This window comes from Pelobates fuscus, chromosome 3 (genome assembly GCF_036172605.1).
Source record: "Pelobates fuscus isolate aPelFus1 chromosome 3, aPelFus1.pri, whole genome shotgun sequence".
In the NCBI taxonomy this organism is placed as follows: Eukaryota; Metazoa; Chordata; class Amphibia; order Anura; family Pelobatidae; genus Pelobates; species Pelobates fuscus.
The window spans coordinates 267,253,300-267,277,782 of NC_086319.1; the positions used below are offsets into that span (position 1 = coordinate 267,253,300).

Genomic DNA, 24,483 nt, shown 5'->3' on the forward strand with positions numbered 1-24,483 from the left:
GGGGGATTTTATATTTTTTCTATTACTTATTTATTTTTAATTTTATATTTTACTGAGCACACAGGCAGATCATTCGATGCTCTGCTACACTGCTAGGCGCCACGTGGGGAAACCTGGAAGTGATCTCTCCTGGGGGAGCAATAACTCGGGGGCCCGGCAGTCGGGAGGGGTATCGCAGGATGCCTCGACATCAAGGCATCACTGCAATACCCTTAGAGCAACTGGAAGTGGTTGTTAAGGGGTTAAATAATTATCAGCCCACTTGAAACGAAGTGGCTAGATACACACCCTGTTAGCAAGAGCCCTTGCTATAACAATCCAGAATTAACCCTTATCTGGTAGCAAATATGTAAGGACATGTCTATGTAAAAATTGGAAACAAACAGCATCCATGTGATTACTACCACTGTCTATATATGGCTTAAAGGACCCCTATAGTGCCAGGAAAACATACTCGTTTTCCTGGCACTATAGTGCCCTGAGGGTGCCCCCTGAGGGTGCAAGAGCCGCGCGCGCATTCAGCCAGTCCATAGGAAAGCATTCACAGTGAGAAGCGCGGAAGCCCTCTAGCGCCTGTCAATGAGACAGCCACTACAGGCTGGATTAACCCTATTATAAACCCTCTCTGAAACTGCTATGTTTATAAAAAAAGGGTTAAACCTAGCTGGACCTGGCACCCAGACCACTTCATTAAGCTGAAGTGGTCTGGGTGCCTATAGTGGTCCTTAATGTCACTGACAATAAACGGTCTATACAATAGTACTGACTTCCTAAAGATTGCTAAATAATAAAATTGCACATTCTACAGGTTGTCCAAGTCTGTTCGTAAGTCTCCTATATATTGCAATCTTCTACGGTACCAAGGAAATCTCCCCCTCATACAGCCAATTCTCTTATAATCTAACATGCATAATAGGTGATAGTGAAAATGTGCAAAGTGGCAAAAAAAGGAATAGCCCAACACGCGTTTCGGTGCTGCTAATTCACTTAAAGGACCACTCTAGTGCCAGGAAAACATACTCGTTTTCCTGGCACTAGAGTGCCCTGAGGGTGCCCCTACCCTCAGGGACCCACTCCCGCCGGGCTCTGGGGGGAGGAAGGGGTTAAACTTACCTCTTTCTCCAGCGCCGGGCGGGGAGCTTTCCTCCTCCTCCTCTTCTTCCTCGCGACGTCATCGGCTGAATGCGCATGCGCGGCAGGAGCCGCGCTCGCATTCAGCCGGTCGCATAGGAGAGCATTCATAATGCTTTCCTATGGACGCTTGCGTGCTCTCACTGTGATTTTCACAGTGAGAAGCACGCAAGCGCCTCTAGCGGCTGTCAATGAGACAGCCACTAGAGGCTCAGGAGGCTGGCTTAATCCTCAGTATAAACATAGCAGTTTCTCTGAAACTGCTATGTTTATAAAAAAAAAGGGTAAAAGCTAGCTGGACCTGGCACCCAGACCACTTCATTAAGCTGAAGTGGTCTGGGTGCCTAGAGTGGTCCTTTAAGTGATCCCCTACTTACAATCCCTCATTACCCACCAAGCCTTATTGGCTTTTTTATTGGTTCTTTCTATTTTCTTTTGCATAGTCCCTGTATTTATAATTGTATTCAATAAACTGTGATTTTTTTAAATTATTTCTTTTGATAGCCAAATAGACAATTCAGTTTTTTCAAGTAGTCTCTGCTCGCTGGAGGTGCTGAGCCGGTGTCTCAACCACCGGACCAAAAGGGATCAGGGTCTCCCATTCCTTTGCCAAAGGTAAACCAGAGGGAAGGAGGAATAAACTTGTATTAATTTAATATGCCCCCCCCCCACACATAAAAATATTACTACTGCCATTATCTCCACAACTTACACATTACAGCATCTACCCCCTACACTACAACTCTTTTTACAACCTCTTTTTACAACCCCTAAGCACACACACACAGTAGCTCCTATATCACAACTCACACACAGACACTACAGACTCATCACCCATGTACACACACTACTACCTCTACATGCCACCCACACATATTGCAGCCCCATGTGCACACGCTACAACCCCTATCTTTCATGTATAAATACTCTACAGCTTCCATACCTCCGCTTCACACTACATACCCTATGACCCACACACATACACTAGAGACCCTATTCACATACACACAAAGGACAGTCTCCCATCTCTATCCAAGCACACACACACTACACCACAAACAGCCCCATCCCCACTTCTGCCCCCAATGCAGTGCAACTCTATTCACTTCTCAACACCTCCTAAAGCACCCCACCAACCCATATGCCCCACAGGCACGCACTACAATTCCTATATCCTACACAAACACACATTGCAGCTCAATCCCCTGTGTTAACACTACAACCCCTATTGCCTATGCACACCCACTCTACAGTCCCTATACCTCCACACACTACATTACTTGTCTGCCAACACACATAATACAGCCTTATATCCAAGCACACACACGCTGCAGCCTCTGTTGGGACACACATACATAACCTTACAAGCAGTGTCCTGCCACATACAAGCCCATTATCACAAACCTCCCTACACAAGCACATACAACGACAGGTAACGTTCCCCACAAAGAAAACCACAAGCAGCTTCCCCTCATTTATAACCACACAAAAAGTCTCCAACATGATATAACACCAAATGCAGCCTCTCCACACAAATGCAAACACACACACACACACACTACAGAAATTGTTCACCACACACTACGAGACTATACCCACCAGCAAATACTAACTATAGCTTTATGTGCACAAAAGCTACAGCTTCTATCTCCAAGACACACACACTACAACCACTATCCAGCACACAAACATGAACACACACAATGAAACTGCTATTTCCTATTCCTCATACTACAACTCCTATCCTCTATGTCTTTATACCAACCACACACCCTACAGACTCTGACTTCCCACACACATTCCCAATGTTTCCAAAAACCCATACTACAGCCCCTATTTCACACATTCACTATCCCCAAACACTACCGCACCTTTCAAGACACTCAAACAACACTGCAGGTAACCAACCCACCAACCAACATACTCCAAACGCACCCACCCACACAAGAAGTCGGATTTAAATCCCCACAGACAGCAATGCGGTGTGAATAGTTTTAAACCATTGCACACATGAGGAAAGGTTCCCCTCTGTCAGCTGGGGCCATGTTTGGACTGACAGACTGACAGAAGAGTTGTATGCAGTGTTTAAAGTAAGTGTTGCATGCAGCTTTTTAAATATGCGTGTCAATCCCTATAGCTAGATCATAGTGTGATCAAGGTTAAATCGCAGCTCTCGCCAAGAAAACCCAGGTATCGATCAATACCCCTGGTTCTTCTCTGTCAGCTGGGGCCAAATTTAGTGATGCCAGGCTGATCAATGAGCTGCATGCAAAGTTTAAAGTGAGCGTTCAGTCATTTCAATTCTCATCTTGCAGCTCCTCAAGGGAGACGCCCAGGGTCTGAACAGAGACTTTGACAGGGTCTTCCTGCATGCCCTCAAGCTTACTGTGATTGCGGCTAGGCTTTGCCAACTGCCCAGCATCACTCACAGTGTAATCATCTAGAAAATAATGTTTCACATATTATTACAGGTAATACCTAAAGCAGCCAAAAGATGGGGGGCTACATAAAAGATAAAGGTAGGTTAATTGTCGGTTTAGTGTTAGGGTCAGTGTGGTAAGGGTTAATGCTGGGTTGAATTAATGCTGTTTTACAGGTAAGGATAATGTAAGGATAATGTCGGGTTTAAGTTAGGGTAAGGGTAGGGTAGATATAAAGTTAGCGTAAGTGTAAGAATATGATTAGGGGTAGGTTTGTATAGCGTTAGGGGGGGGTGTTGGTAGAGGGTTAGCGTTAACTATGCAAATTTATTTTTAGTTATTTTTCCCTAGTTGCACTGAATGTGTAAAATGTATTATAAGAAAAAAATTGAAAAATGCATTATTTTTTATTGCTCCTATATTTAACATTTTATTCATACTTAATGTTGTGTAAGCTATATATATATATATATATATATATATAGGATAGTAAAAGAAAACCCCTTTTGTCCTATAAAAAACTGTATACAATGATCAGCCACAACTTTAAAACCACCTGCATAATATTGTGTAGGTCCCCCTGTGCTGCCATAACAGCTCTTGTGAGGCACGGACTCCACAAGACCTCTGAACGTGTCCTGTGATATCAGGCAACAAGACATGAGCAGCAGATCCTTTAAGTCTGCAAGTTGCGAGGTGTGGGATCTGGGGAATTTGGAGGCCAAGGCAACACTTTATTATGTTCCTCAAACCATTCCTAAGCAATAATTGTAGTGTGGCAAGTTGCATTATCCTCCCAAAAGAGGCCACATCCATCAGGGAAAACCAGTGACATGAAGGGATGTGAATGTTCTGGAACAATCTCTAGGTAGTTGTTAGGGGTCAAAGTAACATCCACATGAATTCCAAGACCAAAGGTATCCCAGCAAAACATTGCCCAGAGCATAAAACTGCTTTAGCAAACCTGGCTCCTTCCTATAGTACATCCTGCTGCCCTCTCTTTCCAAGGTAAACGATGCACACGCACCAGGCAATCCACCTGATCTAAATGAAAACATGATTCCTTAAACCAGGCAGCCTTCTTCCATTGCAAAATGGTTTAGTTCTGATGCTCACATCCCTATTGAAGGCACTTTCGGCAGTGGACAGGGGTTATCATGGGTCTATGCAGTTCCAAGTGCAGCAAATTGCAATGCACTGTATGTTTTGACACCTTTCTATTATGTTTGTTAGCAATTTGAGCTCCAGTAGCTCGTCTGTGTGATCAGACCAGATGGGCTAGTATTTGCTTCCCACGTGCATCCATGAGCCTTGGGCGCACACGATCCTGCTGCTGGTTCACTTGTTGTCATTTCTTGCACCACTTTTGGTAGGTTACTAACCACTGCATACCGGGAACACCCCATAAGACTTGCTGTTTTGGAGATGCTCTAACCCAGTCATCTAGCCATCACTATTTGGCCCTTGTCAAAGTCACTTGCATCTTTTCCTTCTTGACCAAAGTTACTTGCCCATTTTTCCTTCTACCAGCACTTTAAATTCAAGAACAGACTGTTGACTTGCTGCATAATATATCCCCCTTGATAGATTCCATTGTAACAATATATTCAATGTTATTCACTTCACCTGTCAGATGTTTTAATGTTGTTACTGATCAGTGTATAAAAAGTATGCGGCACTTAAAAAGAAACCCTTAAAGGACCACTCTAGGCACCCAGACCACTTCAGCTTAATGAAGTGGTATGGGTGCCAGGTCCAGCTAGGGTTAACTAATTTTTTTATAAACATAGCAGTTTCAGAGAAACTGCTATGTTTATCAATTAGTTAAGCCTTCCCCTTTTTCCTCTAGTGGCTGTCTCACTGACAGCCGCTAGAGGCGCTTGCGTGATTCTCACTGTGAAAATCACAGTGAGAGCACGCAAGCGTCCATAGGAAAGCATTATGAATGCTTTCCTATGCGACCGGCTGAATGCGCGCGCAGCTCTTGCCGCGCGTGTGCATTCAGCCGACGGGGAGGAACAGAGGCGGAGAGGAGGAGAGCTCCCCGCCCAGCGCTGGAAAAAGGTAAGTTTTAACCCTTTTCCCCTTTCCAGAGCCGGGCGGGAGGGGGTCCCTGAGGGTGGGGGCACCCTCAGGGCACTCTAGTGCCAGGAAAACAAGTATGCTTTCCTGGCACTAGAGTGGTCCTTTAAATCATGGTGGAACAAACACATTCTAGGTGTAGCTTTTGTTCAGAACATAGACAATTGCCTCCACTTTTAAGGTGCTAAACCTGTTCATTATGGGTATTGTGGCACTTGTGGGGCATTGCTGAACGGAATTATGAAATAAGGGGTGATGATATATACAGTGAAAAATGCTATAACAATTTATGTTTCATATAGAAATATTTTATGTGAAATGAAAGCCCTGATTGTTTTAAAAAAAAATTATAAATAGTCAAAGTTGTGAAAGACAACCTTGTGTTTTGGTTCAAAACTTGGACAATAGCCTTTGTAATATTTCAAGGAATTAAATAAAATAATAGGAAAATGCGGAAAGAAATTACAGGTATCTTGCAGAACATAAGAAAGTAAGTATCATTTATACATCATCTGAAGGAGTTCATAATGAACTAAACTTTACCACTGTGCAATCCTGAGCTCTACATACCTGAGAGTCAGTGAGTTGGTACTGGTCCTTGTAGGCCATATACACCAAGAATGAATTGATACCTGCAGAGAAATAGGTCAAAGAAAAAAGATTCTATATAAATACACCATCAGGGAATGCTGTAGGACATTCGTCATTTGGCAACCCCTGGCAGATTGTGGCGCTGCCAATGGTGTCATTTCTCAGAAAATTACACCATTGAACAAGCCATAAAAATTATGTTCCATTTTCTTTTAAAATGTATCTTACAGATTTAGCAAATTACATCACAGCCCAGTACCGTCCAGGTACAGCCAGGTTACACAATGCAGGAACAGATATGACAGAAAAGTAATTTTAACAATGATTGACAGCGAGTAAAGATGCAGGTACTCAATTCAAGGACAGATGTGTGTACTTCTACATTTAATCTTATTTTCTAGACCTCACAAAAACATATTAGCTGAATATATGGAATAAGCAAACAGAATATTGAAAATCCTGGTGTCAGTTCTTGTAGGATACAGGGTGCCAATCATGGAAGGTTTTATGTAAGAAAGGCACATGGACAGTTGAGTAAGAAAAAAATTGTTTAGTCCAAAACTAGTCCATTTGTTCATTGGTTTTCGGACAAAATTCAGTCATTATTTTCATTTCGGGATTTCATTTGGACAAATTAAATTCCAATCCCTGCAGCATACATCTTGCAGCTGTTTAGTAGATAACTCCCTAAATCCATACCCTTGTGGGATTGCCATACTTATGGGTACCAAATTAAAGAGCTATTTAGTAGATAACTCCTTTTTGGTATCCTTATGGCAATTCGACAAGGATTGGGGATCTATCTACTAAGAAGCAGAAAGGTACAAACTACAAAAAGTCCTTTCTTTTTGTAATTTTGGTCTTTCAGACAACTTTACTAATACTAATTAAAAAATAGAAAGTATTAGTAAATAAGAGAGGTGAAATCCTTCCTACTGCCCTAACTGCTGTGCCGTGAGTAGGGGTATGTCTACTAAATAGCGAACAGACAGTGTTATTATAAAAAAGACTAGCTATTGCTGTCCAGCAGCAAATCCAATAAACGGACTCCTGACACAGGTCCCTCATGCCCCCATTGTGCAGCACCTAATGAAATAATTAACTGGGGTGGACACAGTGTCAAGCAAGTCTGATGATTTAATGGTCAGAGCACTATAAATGATTGGCTTAAGTCAAACAATCAGAGCACTCTAAATCAAACTGCATGGCGTGGGAAAGCTTTATAAGGCTTTCCTTGCAAGCTCAGTCTGCATGGAGCCCTTGCAGGGTGAAGATGAATTATGTTTCATTTGGATCTTTTTATTATTTAGGGCCCCACGCGCCACCAATGGGTGGGGGCTGGAAGGAAAATAGGTCTACCCCTTTAATTTTTAGGTCCTCTGCCTATTAACAAAGGGTGGAGGCTGAAGGGGACAATAGGTCCACCCTCCTGTTATTTAGGGCCCCACCTGCTGCCAATGGGTGGGGGTTGGAAGGACACTATATCCCCCCCCCCCCATTCATTTAATTTACTAGCCCCCACTAGGTTTATTTTAATAGCTCCCACTCGTGGGGCACTGGGGCACTAGGTCCCCCATTTATTTGATAAGCCCCCAACTGGTGAGGCATGGCGGTGAGACACTATTTCACCCAGGTTAATTATTTTATTAGGTGCCCCACCATGGAGGCATGGGAGACCTGTGCCAGATCCTCCTTTATTGGATTTATAGTTGCTGCTCACTGTTATAAAAAAGAAAAAAAAGACTGGCGACATGCACCTACATGAGGCACAGCAGGTAGGGGCAGGAGAAAGGATTTGTATTTTTAATTATTACAAGGAGGGTGCAAACGAATTAACAAAAAAATGAATTGCACAGACGAAATGTAAAAATTTATCAAATACACTTTATAAAAGTGTATTTGCCATCTTGTGCTACCTTATTATATACCTCACACAGCATCTTGGAGTATATTTCATTAAAGTAATATGGTCATTATTTTGTTTGTATTTGTTAAAGTTATCTGAAAAGTGCCAATTCTATTTATACTAAATCTTTTCAGAAGACCATAAAATACATATAGATTGCAGCGAAGGACTGTCCCACAGTGTCAAGACGTAAAGGTCGTCACGCTGGCAGGCGGGAGGAGGTGGAGCAGGATAAGGAAGACGCCAAGCTGAAAATGCCATTGTAGGCGGTGAGTGGAGGACAGGAGCCCGGGTTCAGGCAGTGGGAGTGCGTGAGACTGGAGGTTGGCAACCTGCTTATTATATGTGCTGAGAATTAAGGGAGATCCCTCTTATCTCTCAATCGGGTTTGAGACCAGAAAGCAAAGGAACTGTGAGTAATGGAAAAATTACAGAGGAGAGAAAAAAAAAAAAAAAAAAGAAAAGAGAAAGGTTATATAAAGTGGGGAGGATATATTCCCTTACTGTTACTTTTTTGCTACCTTTCGTTATTGTTTTTCCCTTTTTCTTTTTTTTTTCTTCACTCCTCTGCTCTCTCTAAATGGACAGCTCAATTAAAAGGATCAAATTTAAAGGAATCATACTACACTAAAAAAAAAAAAAAACAACATTATTAAATTTGAGTTGGAAATAACGAAGCTCAAAAAAACTAGGGGAAAAGAGAGAGGAAACGGAGGAGAAACCCAATAATGGACACAAAAAAAACATCAACTGAAAGGAAAAAGGAAATGAAAAATGTTAAAGCTGAAAAATCAGAGAAAAGATTATCAGACTTTTTTCCTCCAATTAATAAATGATGAAGATTCATCAGAAAACGATACATCCAAAATATCTATAATGTTACCCAGAGAAGATCAAGAGGATGAAACTCCAGAAAATTTAAAAGAATTCATAAAGCAAAATATGGTAAATCAATTGCAAACATTAATGCTTGAGATTAACAAAAACTCCAAAGAAATCAAACAAGAAATTAACAAAGTAGTAGACAGATAAACCACATTGGAATAGAAAATCAATTCCTTTGAGCAAGATCTTAAAAAAAAGCTGCATAAAATATATTACAGCTAGAGTTGAGAGTTAAAAATATGGATCTGAAAATAAATGATTTAGAATAAAGATCAAGACGATCATATTGAGAGAATACACCATTTACAAAAAACAAAATATATAGATGAATCAAAACCAAGAGATGTAATGGTGAAGTTTTTGGTCCATTTCTTTAAAGAGAAATTATTAAAAGTGTAAAGAGAGCACCCAACAAAAAGCTCAGAATTTAAGAACATTATAATATTGCAAGATCTCTCCTATCAAACAAGAAGATGGCGTAACACTTTTACTGCAAAAATCCCCATATTGAAACAGAACAATGTCAAATTCAGATGGGGCTTCCCGGACTCTTTAAGAGATTTTTGGAATGGAAAAACAACATGTTTGATTCTATTGAAAGTCTTGACAGATAAATGAAAGCTGAGAAATTAATTTTATTTAAAAACATTTTTTTTTTAATTTTCCTTTCTATTTCTGGGCACTGGAATTCAAGAAGAATTTAAGATTATATTTTTTGGGGGGGAGGGGGGTTTGCATCTGCACACTTTTTGAAGTGCTTAGATGATTTGGGTGTGTCCTCTTTCTCTCTCCCCTCTCGATCCTGGCGCAATGTGCTGGGATGGCGGGGGATATGGGGTGATGACACACCAAGGTTTTTGGGGACATAAAAGTGATACTGTAATAAATAATTAATAAATCATGATTGGTAAAACACCTAAACAATTTAAGTGGTTGTAAAAGTGGAATAGATATTATTAAACACTAGAATACATAATTACACTTAGACACTATTTTAGGGGAATATATAAATGTTAAAATTATAAAACCGACACAGGAAAGGGAAGGGAGAAAGAAGGAAAAAAATATTAATAAGTAACAGAAGATATGAGTGGCAATGCACTTAAATAATTCATTTGCAAAATATGGTGTTATATTATATTGCACTAATAATTTGTTGTCACTAAATGGGGAACGTGGTGTGCCCTCTCTCTCGTTCCCCTATACCTCCCGGCGTGAGGCACTGAGTGAGTGGGGGAAGATGGTGGGGAGACACATAATTTTTTTTTTTTTTAAAGAATACACTAATTTCTGAGAATATAAAAATGTCACTGTAATAAATTATCAATGATGCATGATTGAAAAAGCACACAAACATATGGTTGTAAAAGTGGAATAGAAGATATTAAACACTAGAATAAATAATCTATTATGTATGGTATTTCACTTAGACAATTTTTTATTTTTTATTTTTATTTATTTATTTTATTACTATTATTTTGTATTTTTTTATATGCAAACTTTGAAATATAATGAACAACAGAAGAGTGGCAATGCATTTAAATGAATAAGTAAAGTAAAATTGTTATTGTACTATTCTGTACTGATAGTTTGCTATTACTAAATTAGGAATGTTTCCCTATTTTTGAAATGTCCCCTCTCTCTCTTCTTCCCCTCCCACGCACTTTGAGTAAGCACATATGGGGCGGTGGGGGAGGATGGATAAAGTAAATCTGGGTAAAAGGAATATAATTAAGAGCTTAGAATAAGACTAGACTAAGACGAAATTGGTAGAGACAAACATGTTAAATAGGTCTCAAAATTTTGGAGTAAGAATGCTTCCCCTACCGCCTTCTGAACGTCACTATAAATGATGGTATAACGAAATTGGGGTATTTAAATTTATTTTGGATGGAACCAGCAAAGGGTGCGGAGTTCCTTTTTCCTTATGGACGGCATTTTTATCCACTTTCATCTCTATGGAGAGGTGAAAATACGTGTTGGTTTTTTTGTACTACGTCTTTGTATTGTCGCATAGAGGGTCACGGTGGATCGGCGAGATTCCTTATTAAAGAATGGTTAGATTAGCATTGATCAATGTACAGGGATTAAACTCCCCACAAAAGAGATCCATAGTTCAAAACTTTTTGATAAAAGAGCATATTGACATTGCTTTCTTGCAGGAAACCCACTGGAAAAGAAACAAATAATATCTTTAGGAGGTACACATTTTCCTTTATTATTTAGTGCTTTAAATCCAGATAAAAAATAAAATGGGGTTGTAATACTATTCTCACCATATTTAAAAGTTGAGATTATTTATCAATATTCAGAATTGAAGGATGAATATGGAAAAGGCAAAAGATCGACTTAGAAATTAAATTATTTTCTGTTAAAAATTTAGAAAAGCAAAGAAATAGTGGCTAAATGGATTAAAAATGTATTTGAAACTAAAAAAACAGAGGATACATCATGGACCAATAATTGGTGCACATTTAAATCAGTTATAAGGGGTTATTTTATTAAATTGAAAGTGGAAATGAATATAAAAGTGGCTTATCGCTATCTGAACTGTATATAAAATGTTATGGTATTTCTAAAGAAAATAAAATGAATCCCTCTTATGACAAATTATCTGATCTAATTAAAATACAAGAAAAAAAATAAATCTAAAACTTAGAGAAAAAATTGTTATTAATTTGTCTAAATTAAAAATTAGCCTATTATAACAATAATAATAAGGCGAACAGACTTCTTTCAAATAGGCTACAAAATCAAAAGGCTAATAATTGAATTTCAAAAATTATAGAAAATAATAGACCAATATATAATCCAACTTTAATAGCACAAGCTTTTAAATCCTTTTATAGCTCATTATATAATTAAAAAAATGGAGATAAAGAATTAATAGAGAAATATCTTCAGACTAGTACACTCCCAAAACTGTCCAAAACCCAAACAAAAACTTTAAATAAGAGCATTAAAGAAGAGGAATTAGCTAGAGCAATACAAAGATTGAAAAGACAAAAAACTCCAGGACCAGACGGATATACTGGTCTTTTGTATAAGAAATTTAGCAATATTTTTCTTCCTCATTTGATAGGAATGTTTAATGAAGCAACACAAACAGGAACATTTCCAGATGAATTATTAAGAGCCAATATAATACCAATATTGAAGCAGTGCAAGTGTCCTACAAAATGGAAAATTATAGGCCCATCTCATTCTTAATTAATAATGACCTGAAGTTATATGCATCAATACTGGCAGGCAGACTTAAGAAGGTCATAGACAACATTATACATCCTGATCAGGTTAGGTTTATTCCAAATAGAACAGCTAATATGAACTCTAGAAAGATTTTGAACATTTTGTATCTAGTAAATAGAACTCGCCTTCCCTTGCTGACCCTGTCGGTGGATGCAGAGAAGGCCTTCAACAGGGTCGGCTGGGAATATTTGAGTCTGACTTTAAAAAAAGTAGGCATAGATGGGTGGATGCACAAGGCTATAAATCACCTTCAGCCAGAGTTGTAGGACAAAACATCTATTCTGACTGGTTCCCACTATTGAATGGAACACATCAAGGGTGTCCACTTTCCCTATTGCTCTATATAATTTCTTTAGAAACATTTGCATGTAGGATTATGGGAAATAAAAATATTAAAGGTGTTGTATTACAATCACTAGAATCAAATATAAACCTATATGTAGATGATACATTGATCACACTAACAGGTCCAATTAAGTCATTGGAACATTTAATGGCAGAGTTTACTGAATATTCTGAAGGACAAAACATCTATTCTGACTGGTTCCCACTACTGAATGGAACACATCAAGGGTGTCCACTTTACCTATTGCCCTATATAATTTCTTTAGAACCATTTGCATGTAGGATTAGGGAAAATAAAAATATTAAAGGTGTTGTATTACAATCACTAGAATCAAATATAAACCTATATGTAGATGATACATTGATCACACTAACAGGTCCAATTAAGTCATTGGAACATTTAATGGCAGAGTTTACTGAATGAAGGCTCTAATTTTAATATTAACATAGAGAAATCAATAAGTATGGGCTGTAATTTAACAACAGAGATACAAAATTAAATTAATTCCATGTATGGCTTTGTATGGTCTAAAAAAGTAATAAACTATCTAGGAGTGACAAAAGCAAAAAAAATTCAAACTTGTATGGAAATTAATCTTTGAAATTATTAAAAGCCACAAATCATACCCTGAAGGACTGGAAAAATGTGTAAGTATCGTGGATAGGTAGAGCTAATATAATAATGCAATCTATTACCGAAATAGCTTTATTTACGTCAAATGCTCACACTCAAAATTCCAGATAGTTGGTTAAAGGTGATACAAAGGAGTTTTAATCAATATATTTGGAAGGGGAAACAAGCAAGATTAAATCTCCCATTACTTTCTAGAAAAAAAGAGAAAGGTGGTCTAAATTTCCCTAATATTAAGTATAACTATTTTGCAAGTATAGTTACTCATATATATAATCTCTGGATACAGAATTTAAGAAAAACTGGTATGTGATGGAAACGAATAGTCTGAATAAATCTAATGCATTTCAAATAATATGGAATTCTTATCATAAATCCCTATCTAATATTGAAAATTATATTTTAAAAAACATTTAAATGAGACTTGGGATTCTGCTAAAAAATTCCTAGATATTAAGGGAACAATTTTTAGCTTTATGCCATTGGAGGTACTGGAGGCCAACTTGGAAAATCTAGCCTTAACAAACTGGAAAAAATGTAATATTACAACTATAGACCACATAATAGAAAATTCTAAAATAAAATCATTTTTGGATTTAACAGTAGAGTTTAATCTCCCTTCATCTGAGCTTTTTAACTATCTAAGAGTAAAGTATACATTGAAGCAACATTTAAGATTTAGTAAAACAGGAATAAATGAGGATTTACGTTGTATTTATTACCAAAATAAAGTTCATAAAGTTCTAAATGAAAATGAACAAAAATTAGGATCAAATGAATGCTTTAGTAAAATGGGAAAATGAATTACCGTAAATATTCAAATCACAAATATAGAATGGTATAAATCATTAATAGAGACAAGGAATGCTATTCATTGTATAAGCCTGCAGGAGACTCAATATAAACTTATTAACAAGTGGTATCTGGTACATTCAAGGATAGCTAGAATGTTTACTTTGTCAAGTGATTTCTGCTGGAGGTGTGAAAAGAATAGAGGTTCATACATACATATCTGGTGGAGTTGTACTGAAATAAAGATGCCATGGAAAAATATTTTTGTTCTTATATATAAACTTATAGAATATAGATTTAGGATTGTGCCAGAGGTAGCTTTGTTACATTTGAGATTGCCTAAGTAAAAAATATGGAAAGAAATTTCATTATACATTGTTTTGTAGCTTTTAAAGTTCTAATAGCCAGAAACTGGAAAACTAAAAACGTCCCAATATGGAAAAATATAATAAACCAATTATTATTTCAATTCCGAATGGAGCTGGCAATTAATGAACACTCAAATATTAATGAACAAGACAATGTAGAGATGAAAGATCTGATTAAGAAATTAATATCACTGGAGTCCCCTGTACAAGAAATTTATATTGTTTAGATAGAGTAAAGGATAAAAGCCATTAGAACCCGCCGATTCACTGTGAGATACACTCAATGCGATATATGTTGTTTGATAAATGTTTGTACTTATATGTCTGATATATGTTTAACTTATAGACATTATCAAATTCAAATTAACCAAATTGTATGTTATTTGTACATGTCATATAAAGAAAACAATTTAATCAAAATAATTTAAAAAAAATACATATAGATTGGAGGAAAAAAAAAGAAAAGTTTGTGATAAAAGTGGCGGAAAAATTGATCAACGTCTTGCATCACAAAACAATGGTGCATATTTAAACATAAAATAAATAAAATAGCAAGAGCGCTATTTTAGAAAGTGCAAGTGAATTTCAATTAAACTTTGTATAAAACCAATTAGTAATCTGGCTACTACACACAGCGATGTGTAACTCACAGCTGAAAACACACAACAAACTATTTACTATACAACAATATACAGTAGAGTGCTAACTTAAAAAAGTGTAAGTAGATGATATGATGTCACGAGTACCAAGCATCATGGTTATGAGGCTTGAAACGTGGCGCTCCCGCTCCTCTCAGGAATGAGGGAAGGAACAAATAATGGAAGCACATAACGATATTTCACCCAATTATGGACCTATAAATGGAGGGACTTTGAGCTGCTACGACATCTCACCTGATTGAAGATCTATTGGCAAAACACGTCTCTGGGACTTTGCACATTTACCTGTATATATTTGTATTGTATTATTTAAATTTTATGTTTTAATAAAGTATATAGTTTAATATATATTGGCCATTAAGTACCTGAATTGCAAAGTAGACGGTGTGGTCCTCAACCACAGAGTGTTTATCTACAGAGCCAATTGATCGGCTCCAGGCCTGCGACTGCGAGTAATATTTCTTATGTTTTATATTGGATGTTTTTAAAGCGATAACACACTGTGAAAAATTTTGATTGATAGGTAAACAGCATTCATCACCATTAGCCTGAGAATAAGAGATTGGTCGCCAGAATCCTTTAAGGTTTTACACTATTTTGAATAATTTTATTTTGCACACAGAAATTTTAAAGAACAAAACAGTGTAATAAAGTTGTTGTTTATTTCTTATATCACTTTTTTATTCAGCACTCCCTGTATACTGTTGTACAGCATATTCAAAATGAGAGGATGCAAAAGAAGCTACAGATTAAAACATCTGACAAATTTAACAAAATGTGTCAAATATTTCCAAATATTAGTTGTAATAATGTTGGCAACTCTTTGATAAACATCCACCATATTTCTAAAAGAAAGGGTACATGGGACTGTAACTGCCTAATCAAGCAGTTTCCAACCTCTGTTACACGTACACCTGGGGGCAGGGCCGCCATCAGAAATTTTGGGGCCCCTGACAAAGCACAAGGTCTGGGGCCCCCGGGCCCGCCCACGCCCTACCTAGTCCGCTGACAATGATGCGGGACTGAATGTGGTGTGTATAGTGGAAGTGAAATGTGTGTAATGGATGTAGTGTCTGTGTGTATTAGATACTGTTTGTGCAGTGAATGCAGAGTGTGTGTTTGTGTAGTGGATGCAGTGTGTATACTGAATGCAGAGTGTGTTTGAGTAGTGGATGTAGTGTGTGTGTTTGTGTGTACTAGATGCATTGTATTTAGTGGATGCAGTGTCTGTAGTGGATGTAGGGTGTGTATTAGACGCAGTGTCTGTGTATAGTGAATGCAGAGTGTTTCAATGTGTGGTGGATGTAGTGTGTGTACTGTGAATACAGGATGTTTGTGTAGTGGATGCTGTGTGTATAGTTAATGCAGAGTGTGTGTCAGTGTAGTGAATGTAGTGTGTGTAAGTGTGTAATGAATGCAGTGTGTGTTAGTGTAGTGAATGCAGTGTGTGTTAGTGTGTAGTGAATGCAGAGTGTGTGTCAGTGTAATGAATGTAGTGTGTGTGTTAGTGCAGTGAATGCAGAGTGTGTCAGTGTAGTGGATGCAGTGTGTGTGTGTGTTAGTGTGTAGTGAATGCAGAGTGTGTGTTGTACTAGTGTATGCAGAGTGTGTGTCAGGGTAGTGTATGCAGAGTGTGTTGTATTAGTGTATGCAGTGTGTGTTGTATTAGTGTATGCAGTGTGTGTTGTACTAGTGTATGCAGTGTGTGTCAGTGCAGTGTATGCAGTGTGTGTGTGAGTGTAGTGTATGCAGTGTGTGTGTCAGTGTAGTGAATGCAGTGTGTGTACCAGTGTAGTGGATGCAGTGTGTGTCAGTGTAGTGGATGCAGAGTGTGTGTCAGTGTAGTGAATGCAGAGTGTGTGTCAGTGTAGTGAATGCAGTGTGTGTGTCAGTGTAGTGTATGCAGTGTGTGTGTCAGTGTAGTGAATGCAGTGTGTGTGTCAGTGTAGTGGATGCAGAGTGTGTGTCAGTGTAGTGAATGCAGAGTGTGTGTCAGTGTAGTGAATGCAGTGTGTGTGTCAGTGTAGTGGATGCAGAGTGTGTGTCAGTGTAGTGAATGCAGAGTGTGTGTCAGTGTAGTGAATGCAGTGTGTGTGTGTCAGTGTAGTGGGTGCAGTGTGTGTCAGTGTAGTGGATGCAGTGTGTGTCAGTGTAGTGGATGCAGTGTGTGTGTTAGTGTAGTGGATGCAGTGTGTGTCAGTGTAGTGGATGCAGTGTGTGTGTCAGTGTAGTGAATGCAGTGTGTGTGTCAGTGTAGTGGATGCAGTGTGTGTCAGTGTAATGAATGCAGTGTGTGTCAGTGTAATGAATGCAGAGTGTGTTTCAGTGTAGTGAATGCAGAGTGTGTATCAGTGTAGTGAATGCAGTGTGTGTGTCAGTGTAGTGGATGCATAGTGTGTGTCAGTGTAGTGGATGCAGTGTGTGTGTGTCAGTGTAGTGAATGCAGAGTGTGTGTCAGTGTAGTGGATGCAGTGTGTGTTAGTGTTGTGGATGCAGAGTGTGTGTCAGTGTAGTGAATGCAGAGTGTGTGTCAGTGTAGTGGATGCAGTGTGTGTCAGTGTAGTGGATGCAGTGTGTGTCAGTGTAGTGGATACAGTGTGTGTCAGTGTAGTGGATGCAGTGTGTGTGTGTAAACGTGCAATCGGTGGAGGGGGAGGGGTGGGGAAAGTGGCATTTTTAAATTAATTTTATCATTGTATATTAAATTAATTAAATGTTTCTCCCCCCTCCCTGCTTCTTACCTGTGTCCAGGGAGGGGGGAGATTCCATCCTTGGTGGTCCGGTGGCACGAAGGGCCCCCGGCCCCCAGTTACCGCAGAGGGGGCCCAGCACACATCTTTTTCACTTTCAGCTCATTGCCACCAATAACTCTCGCGAGACCCACGGAGCGTTGCCATGGCAACCAGGTCTCGCGAGAGTTATTAGAAGAGAGAAGAGGAGAAGCTGTGTGCTGGGCCCCCTCTGCGGTAACAGGGAGCCCGCGGCTGCACAAATAGATAGCGATATTCGCTATCTATGTGTGCAGAGAGGGAAAGTGGGGCACAGGACTGCCAGAGCAGTCCGGGCCCCCCAGGGCCGCCGGGCCCGTGACAACCGTCATGGTTGTCACCCCCTGATGGCGGCCCTGCCTGGGGGTACCAACCAGTTTACCCAGGTACCAACCAGTTTAGTATAGCAGTAATTGTATATGTATGTCTGCGTATATGCATGTGTGACAGTATTTGTATCTGTGTTTCTGTGCATCTGCATGTGTGGCAGTGTTTGTATCTTTGTGTTAGCATATCTGCATGTGTGTCAGTGTGTGTAATAGACACAGAAATACAAACCACACACATACCAATCTGTGACAAGTGTGGTAATTTTTGTAACTTATTTTAGAATATATACAGCTTCCTCTAATGATATCCTAGAAAGTATCCTTTCAACAGCAAATAAAACCACAAATACAGAGGAAACAGCTGTAGATCTACCAAAAAAAAAGTATAATAGTGTGATACAGTATAAAGTGCAGTTATTAATTACACTCACAGTACGAAGATTGGTATTATTGACAGAATTACACTCACAGAATGAAGAGTGCGAGTGAGAATACCAGTCTTCATTCTTTTAGTGTAATTCTGCCAGAGCATATAACTGGGCATTTAACTGCACTTTATACTGTATCATGCTATAATATGTTCTGTTTTCTTAGATCTACAGCTCTATCCTTTGTATTTTTTGGTTGTATGTGTCAGTATGTGTGTAATTGTTTGACACACGCAGACACACAGATACAAATACTGACACACATACAGATACAGACACACAGATACAAACACTGACACACATACAGATACAGACACAAACACTGACACATGCAGATACATAAATATAATAAATATATATTTTTTAAAATTCGAACTTATGGCAACTATATTAATTACAAACATTCTGCTAATACAAGCGGCACATTTTATGGATATGGGCTGCCAAGAAGTACACAAGTGAAAAAAGGTTGAGAACCACTGGCCTAATCTGTTACTTTATTAATTTAAGACTGGAACTACTCACCATGATCTTTAACCAGAGCCTCCATCTCTTCTTGCACTCCTTTGTGCCATTCAGTAATGTCTACATGCAAGGAATAGTCACAGCAGGATTTGCTGTCTGCCCATTCTCGCCATTGGTCAAAAGCACTAAGTAGGCTGGTTCCAGGCTCTGGCACAACACGATCAACTAAATAGGTGGAGGGTGAGATGCAGTTATTCATAAATCTGTCTATGACCCAGGCAATCTAAAAAAAACATTATATATATTCTACTTAGGAGGAATACTCATCTACTGATCGTAGGCTATATATATTAACCACTGTGTTCAACAAGTAAGCAGTGGTTCTGTGTCATATGCAAATACAGCAATTACCCCCAATGCATGAGCACTACAGTAAGCTTTAAGTTAATTTATAATAATAGTTTAGTAAATGCAACTGCATTGCTGCTTTGAAATTGAAATGTAATATGATAATAATTTCTGAAGTCAAAGTGTACTGCTGAAAAAGTTTAATGAGAAGACATGTTTGTCATAAAGAAGTTATCACTTACTGATCATTGTGGTTCCTCCAGCCAGTGCTGCCCTAGTCCCCTGATAGAAGTCATCAACTGAAACCATTCCATTACAGAGCTTCTGGAAGCAGGTATGAACATCTATGCCACCTGGCATCACCATCCTGCCATGAGCCTCAATTGTTTTCACACCTCCTGGCACAATCAGGTTCTCACCGATCTGCCTAGAAAAGATTCAAGAAAGATCCATTAATAGAGCGAAACATTGAAAGCATAAAGCAGCAACTACTAAACATAAATTCGTATATGCCTTATTCATGTATACTATAAATACAATATAGCAAAAAAAAAACAAATAGCACCAAAAAAGACACCCCAAAAACGAAGCAGGCATAATTGAACATTTTGATCTTTATTAACGGAGCCCATAATGTAATCCAAACTATGTTTATCATCAGATCCCTTTTTTATAAGGGAACACTCCAAGAACCATAACCATTAAGTGGTTATGGTCCCAGGAGTGACTTGGCGCACTCCTATGGTAAGAAGTCAAATTGCTTGCAAATGTTTTAATAATGTACCTGTCATCTGCCAGGTGCTGAATGAAGCCTCTTGTAAAGTTAGTTCAAATGAACTACACACGAGGATTTGACCAGCACACTGAAGAACTTGGAAAAATTTGGAATTTGCAAATTATTTGACTACTTACTAGCTAGGCACTCCTAGCACCATAACCGTTACAGTGGAATGTAGTGGTTATATATAGTTCTTGGCATGTTCCTTTAATTAACAGCTCATCAAGTTTCAAACACATTTTTTATAAAATCCACAACTTTTAATATACACTGCCTTCAAAATGCATCGGGGAAATAAGTACACAACGCAGAGAGGGGTGTTTATTACAGACTCATTTCTGAACAGTTTCAGAAAGTGTCATTAGCGGAAAGTGCTTAAAGGAATACGTCAAGGATAACATGGGTGGCCTCACATAACAAAACAAAAGTCTCACAACAATTCTGCATGTTCCTCTGCCCTGACTGCTGGTTGTCTTCTGAAGATATTGACAGCAATTTAAAAAAAAAAAATGAATACAACTTCCAGTCACAGCAATTCTTAAAGGCTGTTTCAGAATTGCTGTGAATGGAAGTTATATTTTAAAATCCGGGCCTAGCAAAACATGCAAATTAGTATACTTACTTTTTTCATTTCCACTGCACTGTTCTTAGTTCCCTTAGCAACAGGCTGCAACTTAATCCCTAGTGCTTATAGGGGGAAAGGAACGGAGTTAATGCATGGATTGGAATTAAAATTGATCATTGCTCAGATGTGTACTCCAGTTTTCCCATTTCTGATATTTGAATATATCGCTTCCTAGGTTATTCCATGCATAATATAATATTGATTTTATAGGTGTTGCAAACAAGACAAGACGAGTTTATGCGTGAAACAGTTTGACTTTTCTGTTAGAGCTGATAGATTCACCAAAAGCGTGACTTTCCTTAGTTATTTAAAAACAAATATGGTACAAGACACAATTTAATTTGTGAAGAAAGAAAAATGCATTAGGTCATACTCTGAATATAAATGGAGTCCAGGGGGAGTGCAAGAAAGCTTCGGAGAGGCCAAGAGGGAAAGGATAGCAAAAATAAGGCACGACCGGTGCATTCAAGTTAAATCACATTATCCAATTGTTGTATTCCATCTATTTGGAAATCCGTGCGTTAAACCAGCACTTATTCCCTGTGTGTAGACATCAGAATGTCCCCTGAAGACTCCTCTATTCGAGGAAGCATATCTGATAAGGCCTGACATCCGTAAACATATAATTAGGGACCATACTAAACTCTCTCATATTGCTAGTTATGTTCTGCTGCATGAATGTTCCTTATGGAATAGAGCCCTAAAGCTCACAGATTCACATGAGAGAAAGGACCAGTTTCCCTTTTCACCAGTACATGTAAATTTCAAAGTTACATAACAGTACATCTAAACTGGTGTTGCTACTGCTAAAATGTTGCTGTTGCTTTCTAAATTCATTTATTTGTAATAACCTTCTGGACAAGGGACTAAAAAACCCAAATAAGAGTGCAGTATTATCAAAGCTTCAGATTAGCATTAAAAACATTTCTCAGGATTTATTAAATATTAAAATGCATCATTTAACTGCAAATGACAGTGTTAAAGGAAAATGTGAAGTCATTTGGTAAGTTGAGTTTCATTCATTGCTGTCTGCTACAAGAATACACTGGCACTGCAACAAATTTACTCCATATGAGATAATTATCTCTGCAGTGAAAAACCCAAAATGTAATTAGTACATGCTTAATAAAACTTATACAACTACTTACAGATCTGGTAATATTTCAGGCAGGGGCATCACAGGGCCCCAGCACAAGAGTCAGAGAAGGGCCAACCCTTTCGCCCTCACCAGTACACATTCAATGACTGATACAGTCACAAGCATCACAAACACAATCATTGGCTCATACATTATACACATACAGTGACATACACTCGCTGACAGACACACAGTCATTGGCACACACGGTTTATATAACAGACACTTTCATGAACAGACACACACATTCTCACTGACAGACACACAATGACATACACAAACACACTGACAGACAACTACTCACTGATACTGACACACTCACCTATAAATATTTTCACACTCACAAATTAATTATTTTTTTTCTGAGTGTATTTAATTCCAACTGGTTTATGTGCTTTTCTTGGGCTTTAGTTGGGATCTTTTAACTGGGGCCCAATGGCTGCTTTAATATTCCTGCTGTTCCTCACTTCTCTCTCACACGCCGCTTAGTAATGTCAGGGCTGGCGTGATGTCATATATCGGCATCTGGCATCACCGCAGAGCATGCAAAAGAAAGGAGGAAGAGCAGAGATATAAGCATTCCTTACCGCCCTACTCTATTCTCCCCCATCAGGCACTGTACTTGGCAGAGTAGGCACCAACCGTCCGGTTATGTAGGTGCTACTCTGCCTTAGTGTGTGTGCACCTGCCTCAGTGGGCCATAAGGTGGCCAGGTGGCTACCTCCTGGAATCCCTGTGACAGATGGAAATCAGTTGGCATAGTCATCTCATGACCCCTACTGGTTTCAGTTGTGACTCTACCCTGTTATACCAATGCACATCCTCACACACCAGTTTCTTCACCAAAAAAGGAATGGAATGACTCATACTGAAAATACTAACTTACCGTATGAGTTACCGCACTCCTCAATAAGGTCATTGTTTTTTGTTTTTTTTGGTACACAAATATGGGCTAATAAAGATATCTACATAATCTAAATATTACACATATATTTTGCAGTGCACTGATATGCGCATTTTTCTGTCATTTGGTTCACAGATTAAGTGAGAAATAGTAACCAACAGAGGAAAATAGAGGAGGATCAGGAAAATAAATTGATATATACTTTTATAATTATATATATATAAATGTATATATATATGTCCCTAAGCCATCAGTCATCTTTTTTTTCTCATAAATGATCTCCTTTTTTAGTGCCACGGATAGAACTTCAAATCCTGAAGCAAACAAACATGCTCATCCATTGTGCTAGTTTTTTGCTTGGCTTTACAACCGTATGGTGCATCAGACATACAGAATTCAGCTGAACTGATGACTGGCCTATATTCAGATAAATTCGGGCAAAACCGAATGCACAAGTCAATAGTCTTCTAATATTCATACATTGCTCAGACTAACACTGGAAACAGCACAGCTCTGTATGGTGGCTAACTGGACTGATAATTGGCCTTGCATGTTCCTGTTGAAATTCTGGATTAAAACCTGCTACACATTTTAAGTAATCCCAGGGAATTTCTCACCCCCATTCTTTTCTTCTACTTGTATCCCCACCATTCTTTTTCTGCTTCTTTCTCTACTTCATACAATGTGGTTCTTTGCATTCTGATATGTATGTACATCTTTTGTGAAACTGTAAATAAAAACCGTAGGCTTGTTTCCATGCTTATTGCAAATCATTTAACGACATGCCAATAATCATTAAAATGGCTCTCATAATCATTATCATTACCAGCTGTTTCCATGGTACAAAACTTAACATCTAAAGGAACATTGCAGGCACCATAACCACTTCAATTGATTAAAGTGGCTATGGTGCCTGGAGTCCATGGGAGTCAGTCCAGCATCACTACTACACAGTGTACTTACCTTTTAGTAGATATTCTCGATCCCAGGCTGCCTGAAGCACAGCTTCCAATACTGATATTGCTGAGTTATGCTTCCCCCTTCACACCAAACCAATTCATACAAGGAACTGGGACAGTGACTCACCAAGTCACTGCCTGCAAACCCTGGTATAGCACGAAGTAGATCACAGCTCTGCCTCAACCATACTGTCATTAGAGGCCAGGCTTCAGGCTGGGCTTTAAACCGGGGAGTATACCATTTATAAACCATTTATTAGTAAGGCGGGCCATTAAAGTGGTTATGGTGCCTACCTTTTTTCTTGTGTTCAATATAATCAGCAGTTGATGATATTGTTAATGACTCCCACAGAGATTAATAGGAGACAATAAATGCCAAGTAACCCTTTGCTTTCATGCTAAATGGCAAGAATGACCATCATGTCAGAGGCAGTCACTATCTCAGCAAACTATACACCTAGTTATTAATATTATTATTATTTTATTATTTATATAGCGCCATCAGATTCCATAGCGCTGTACAGTGGAATAGTTCAACTAGGTGTGAAGTGGAAATGACCAGGAAATTCTTCCTCTCTGTGATGATTGTTTCACTTGTAGAACCTTTCCCCATATTTCTATTAAATATATTTTTTGTTAATATCTTTCAACGTGCATATAATTAACTGAGGGGACTCCGAGT

General features: G+C 38.5%; 1 protein-coding gene across 2 annotated transcripts in view; it reads right to left on the bottom strand.

The window, feature by feature from the left end:
* Nucleotides 1-24,483, bottom strand: part of DPYSL2 (dihydropyrimidinase like 2) — a 134,367-nt gene that overhangs the window by 20,090 nt on the left and 89,794 nt on the right. For both annotated transcript variants that reach the window (XM_063448493.1, XM_063448494.1), the window contains exons 3-5: nucleotides 19,640-19,824; nucleotides 19,110-19,274; nucleotides 6,204-6,265 (exon numbers count right to left, since the gene is read on the bottom strand). In XM_063448493.1, the coding sequence (XP_063304563.1) occupies nucleotides 6,204-6,265; nucleotides 19,110-19,274; nucleotides 19,640-19,824 (412 nt within the window). The remainder of the gene's footprint in view (nucleotides 1-6,203; nucleotides 6,266-19,109; nucleotides 19,275-19,639; nucleotides 19,825-24,483) is intronic.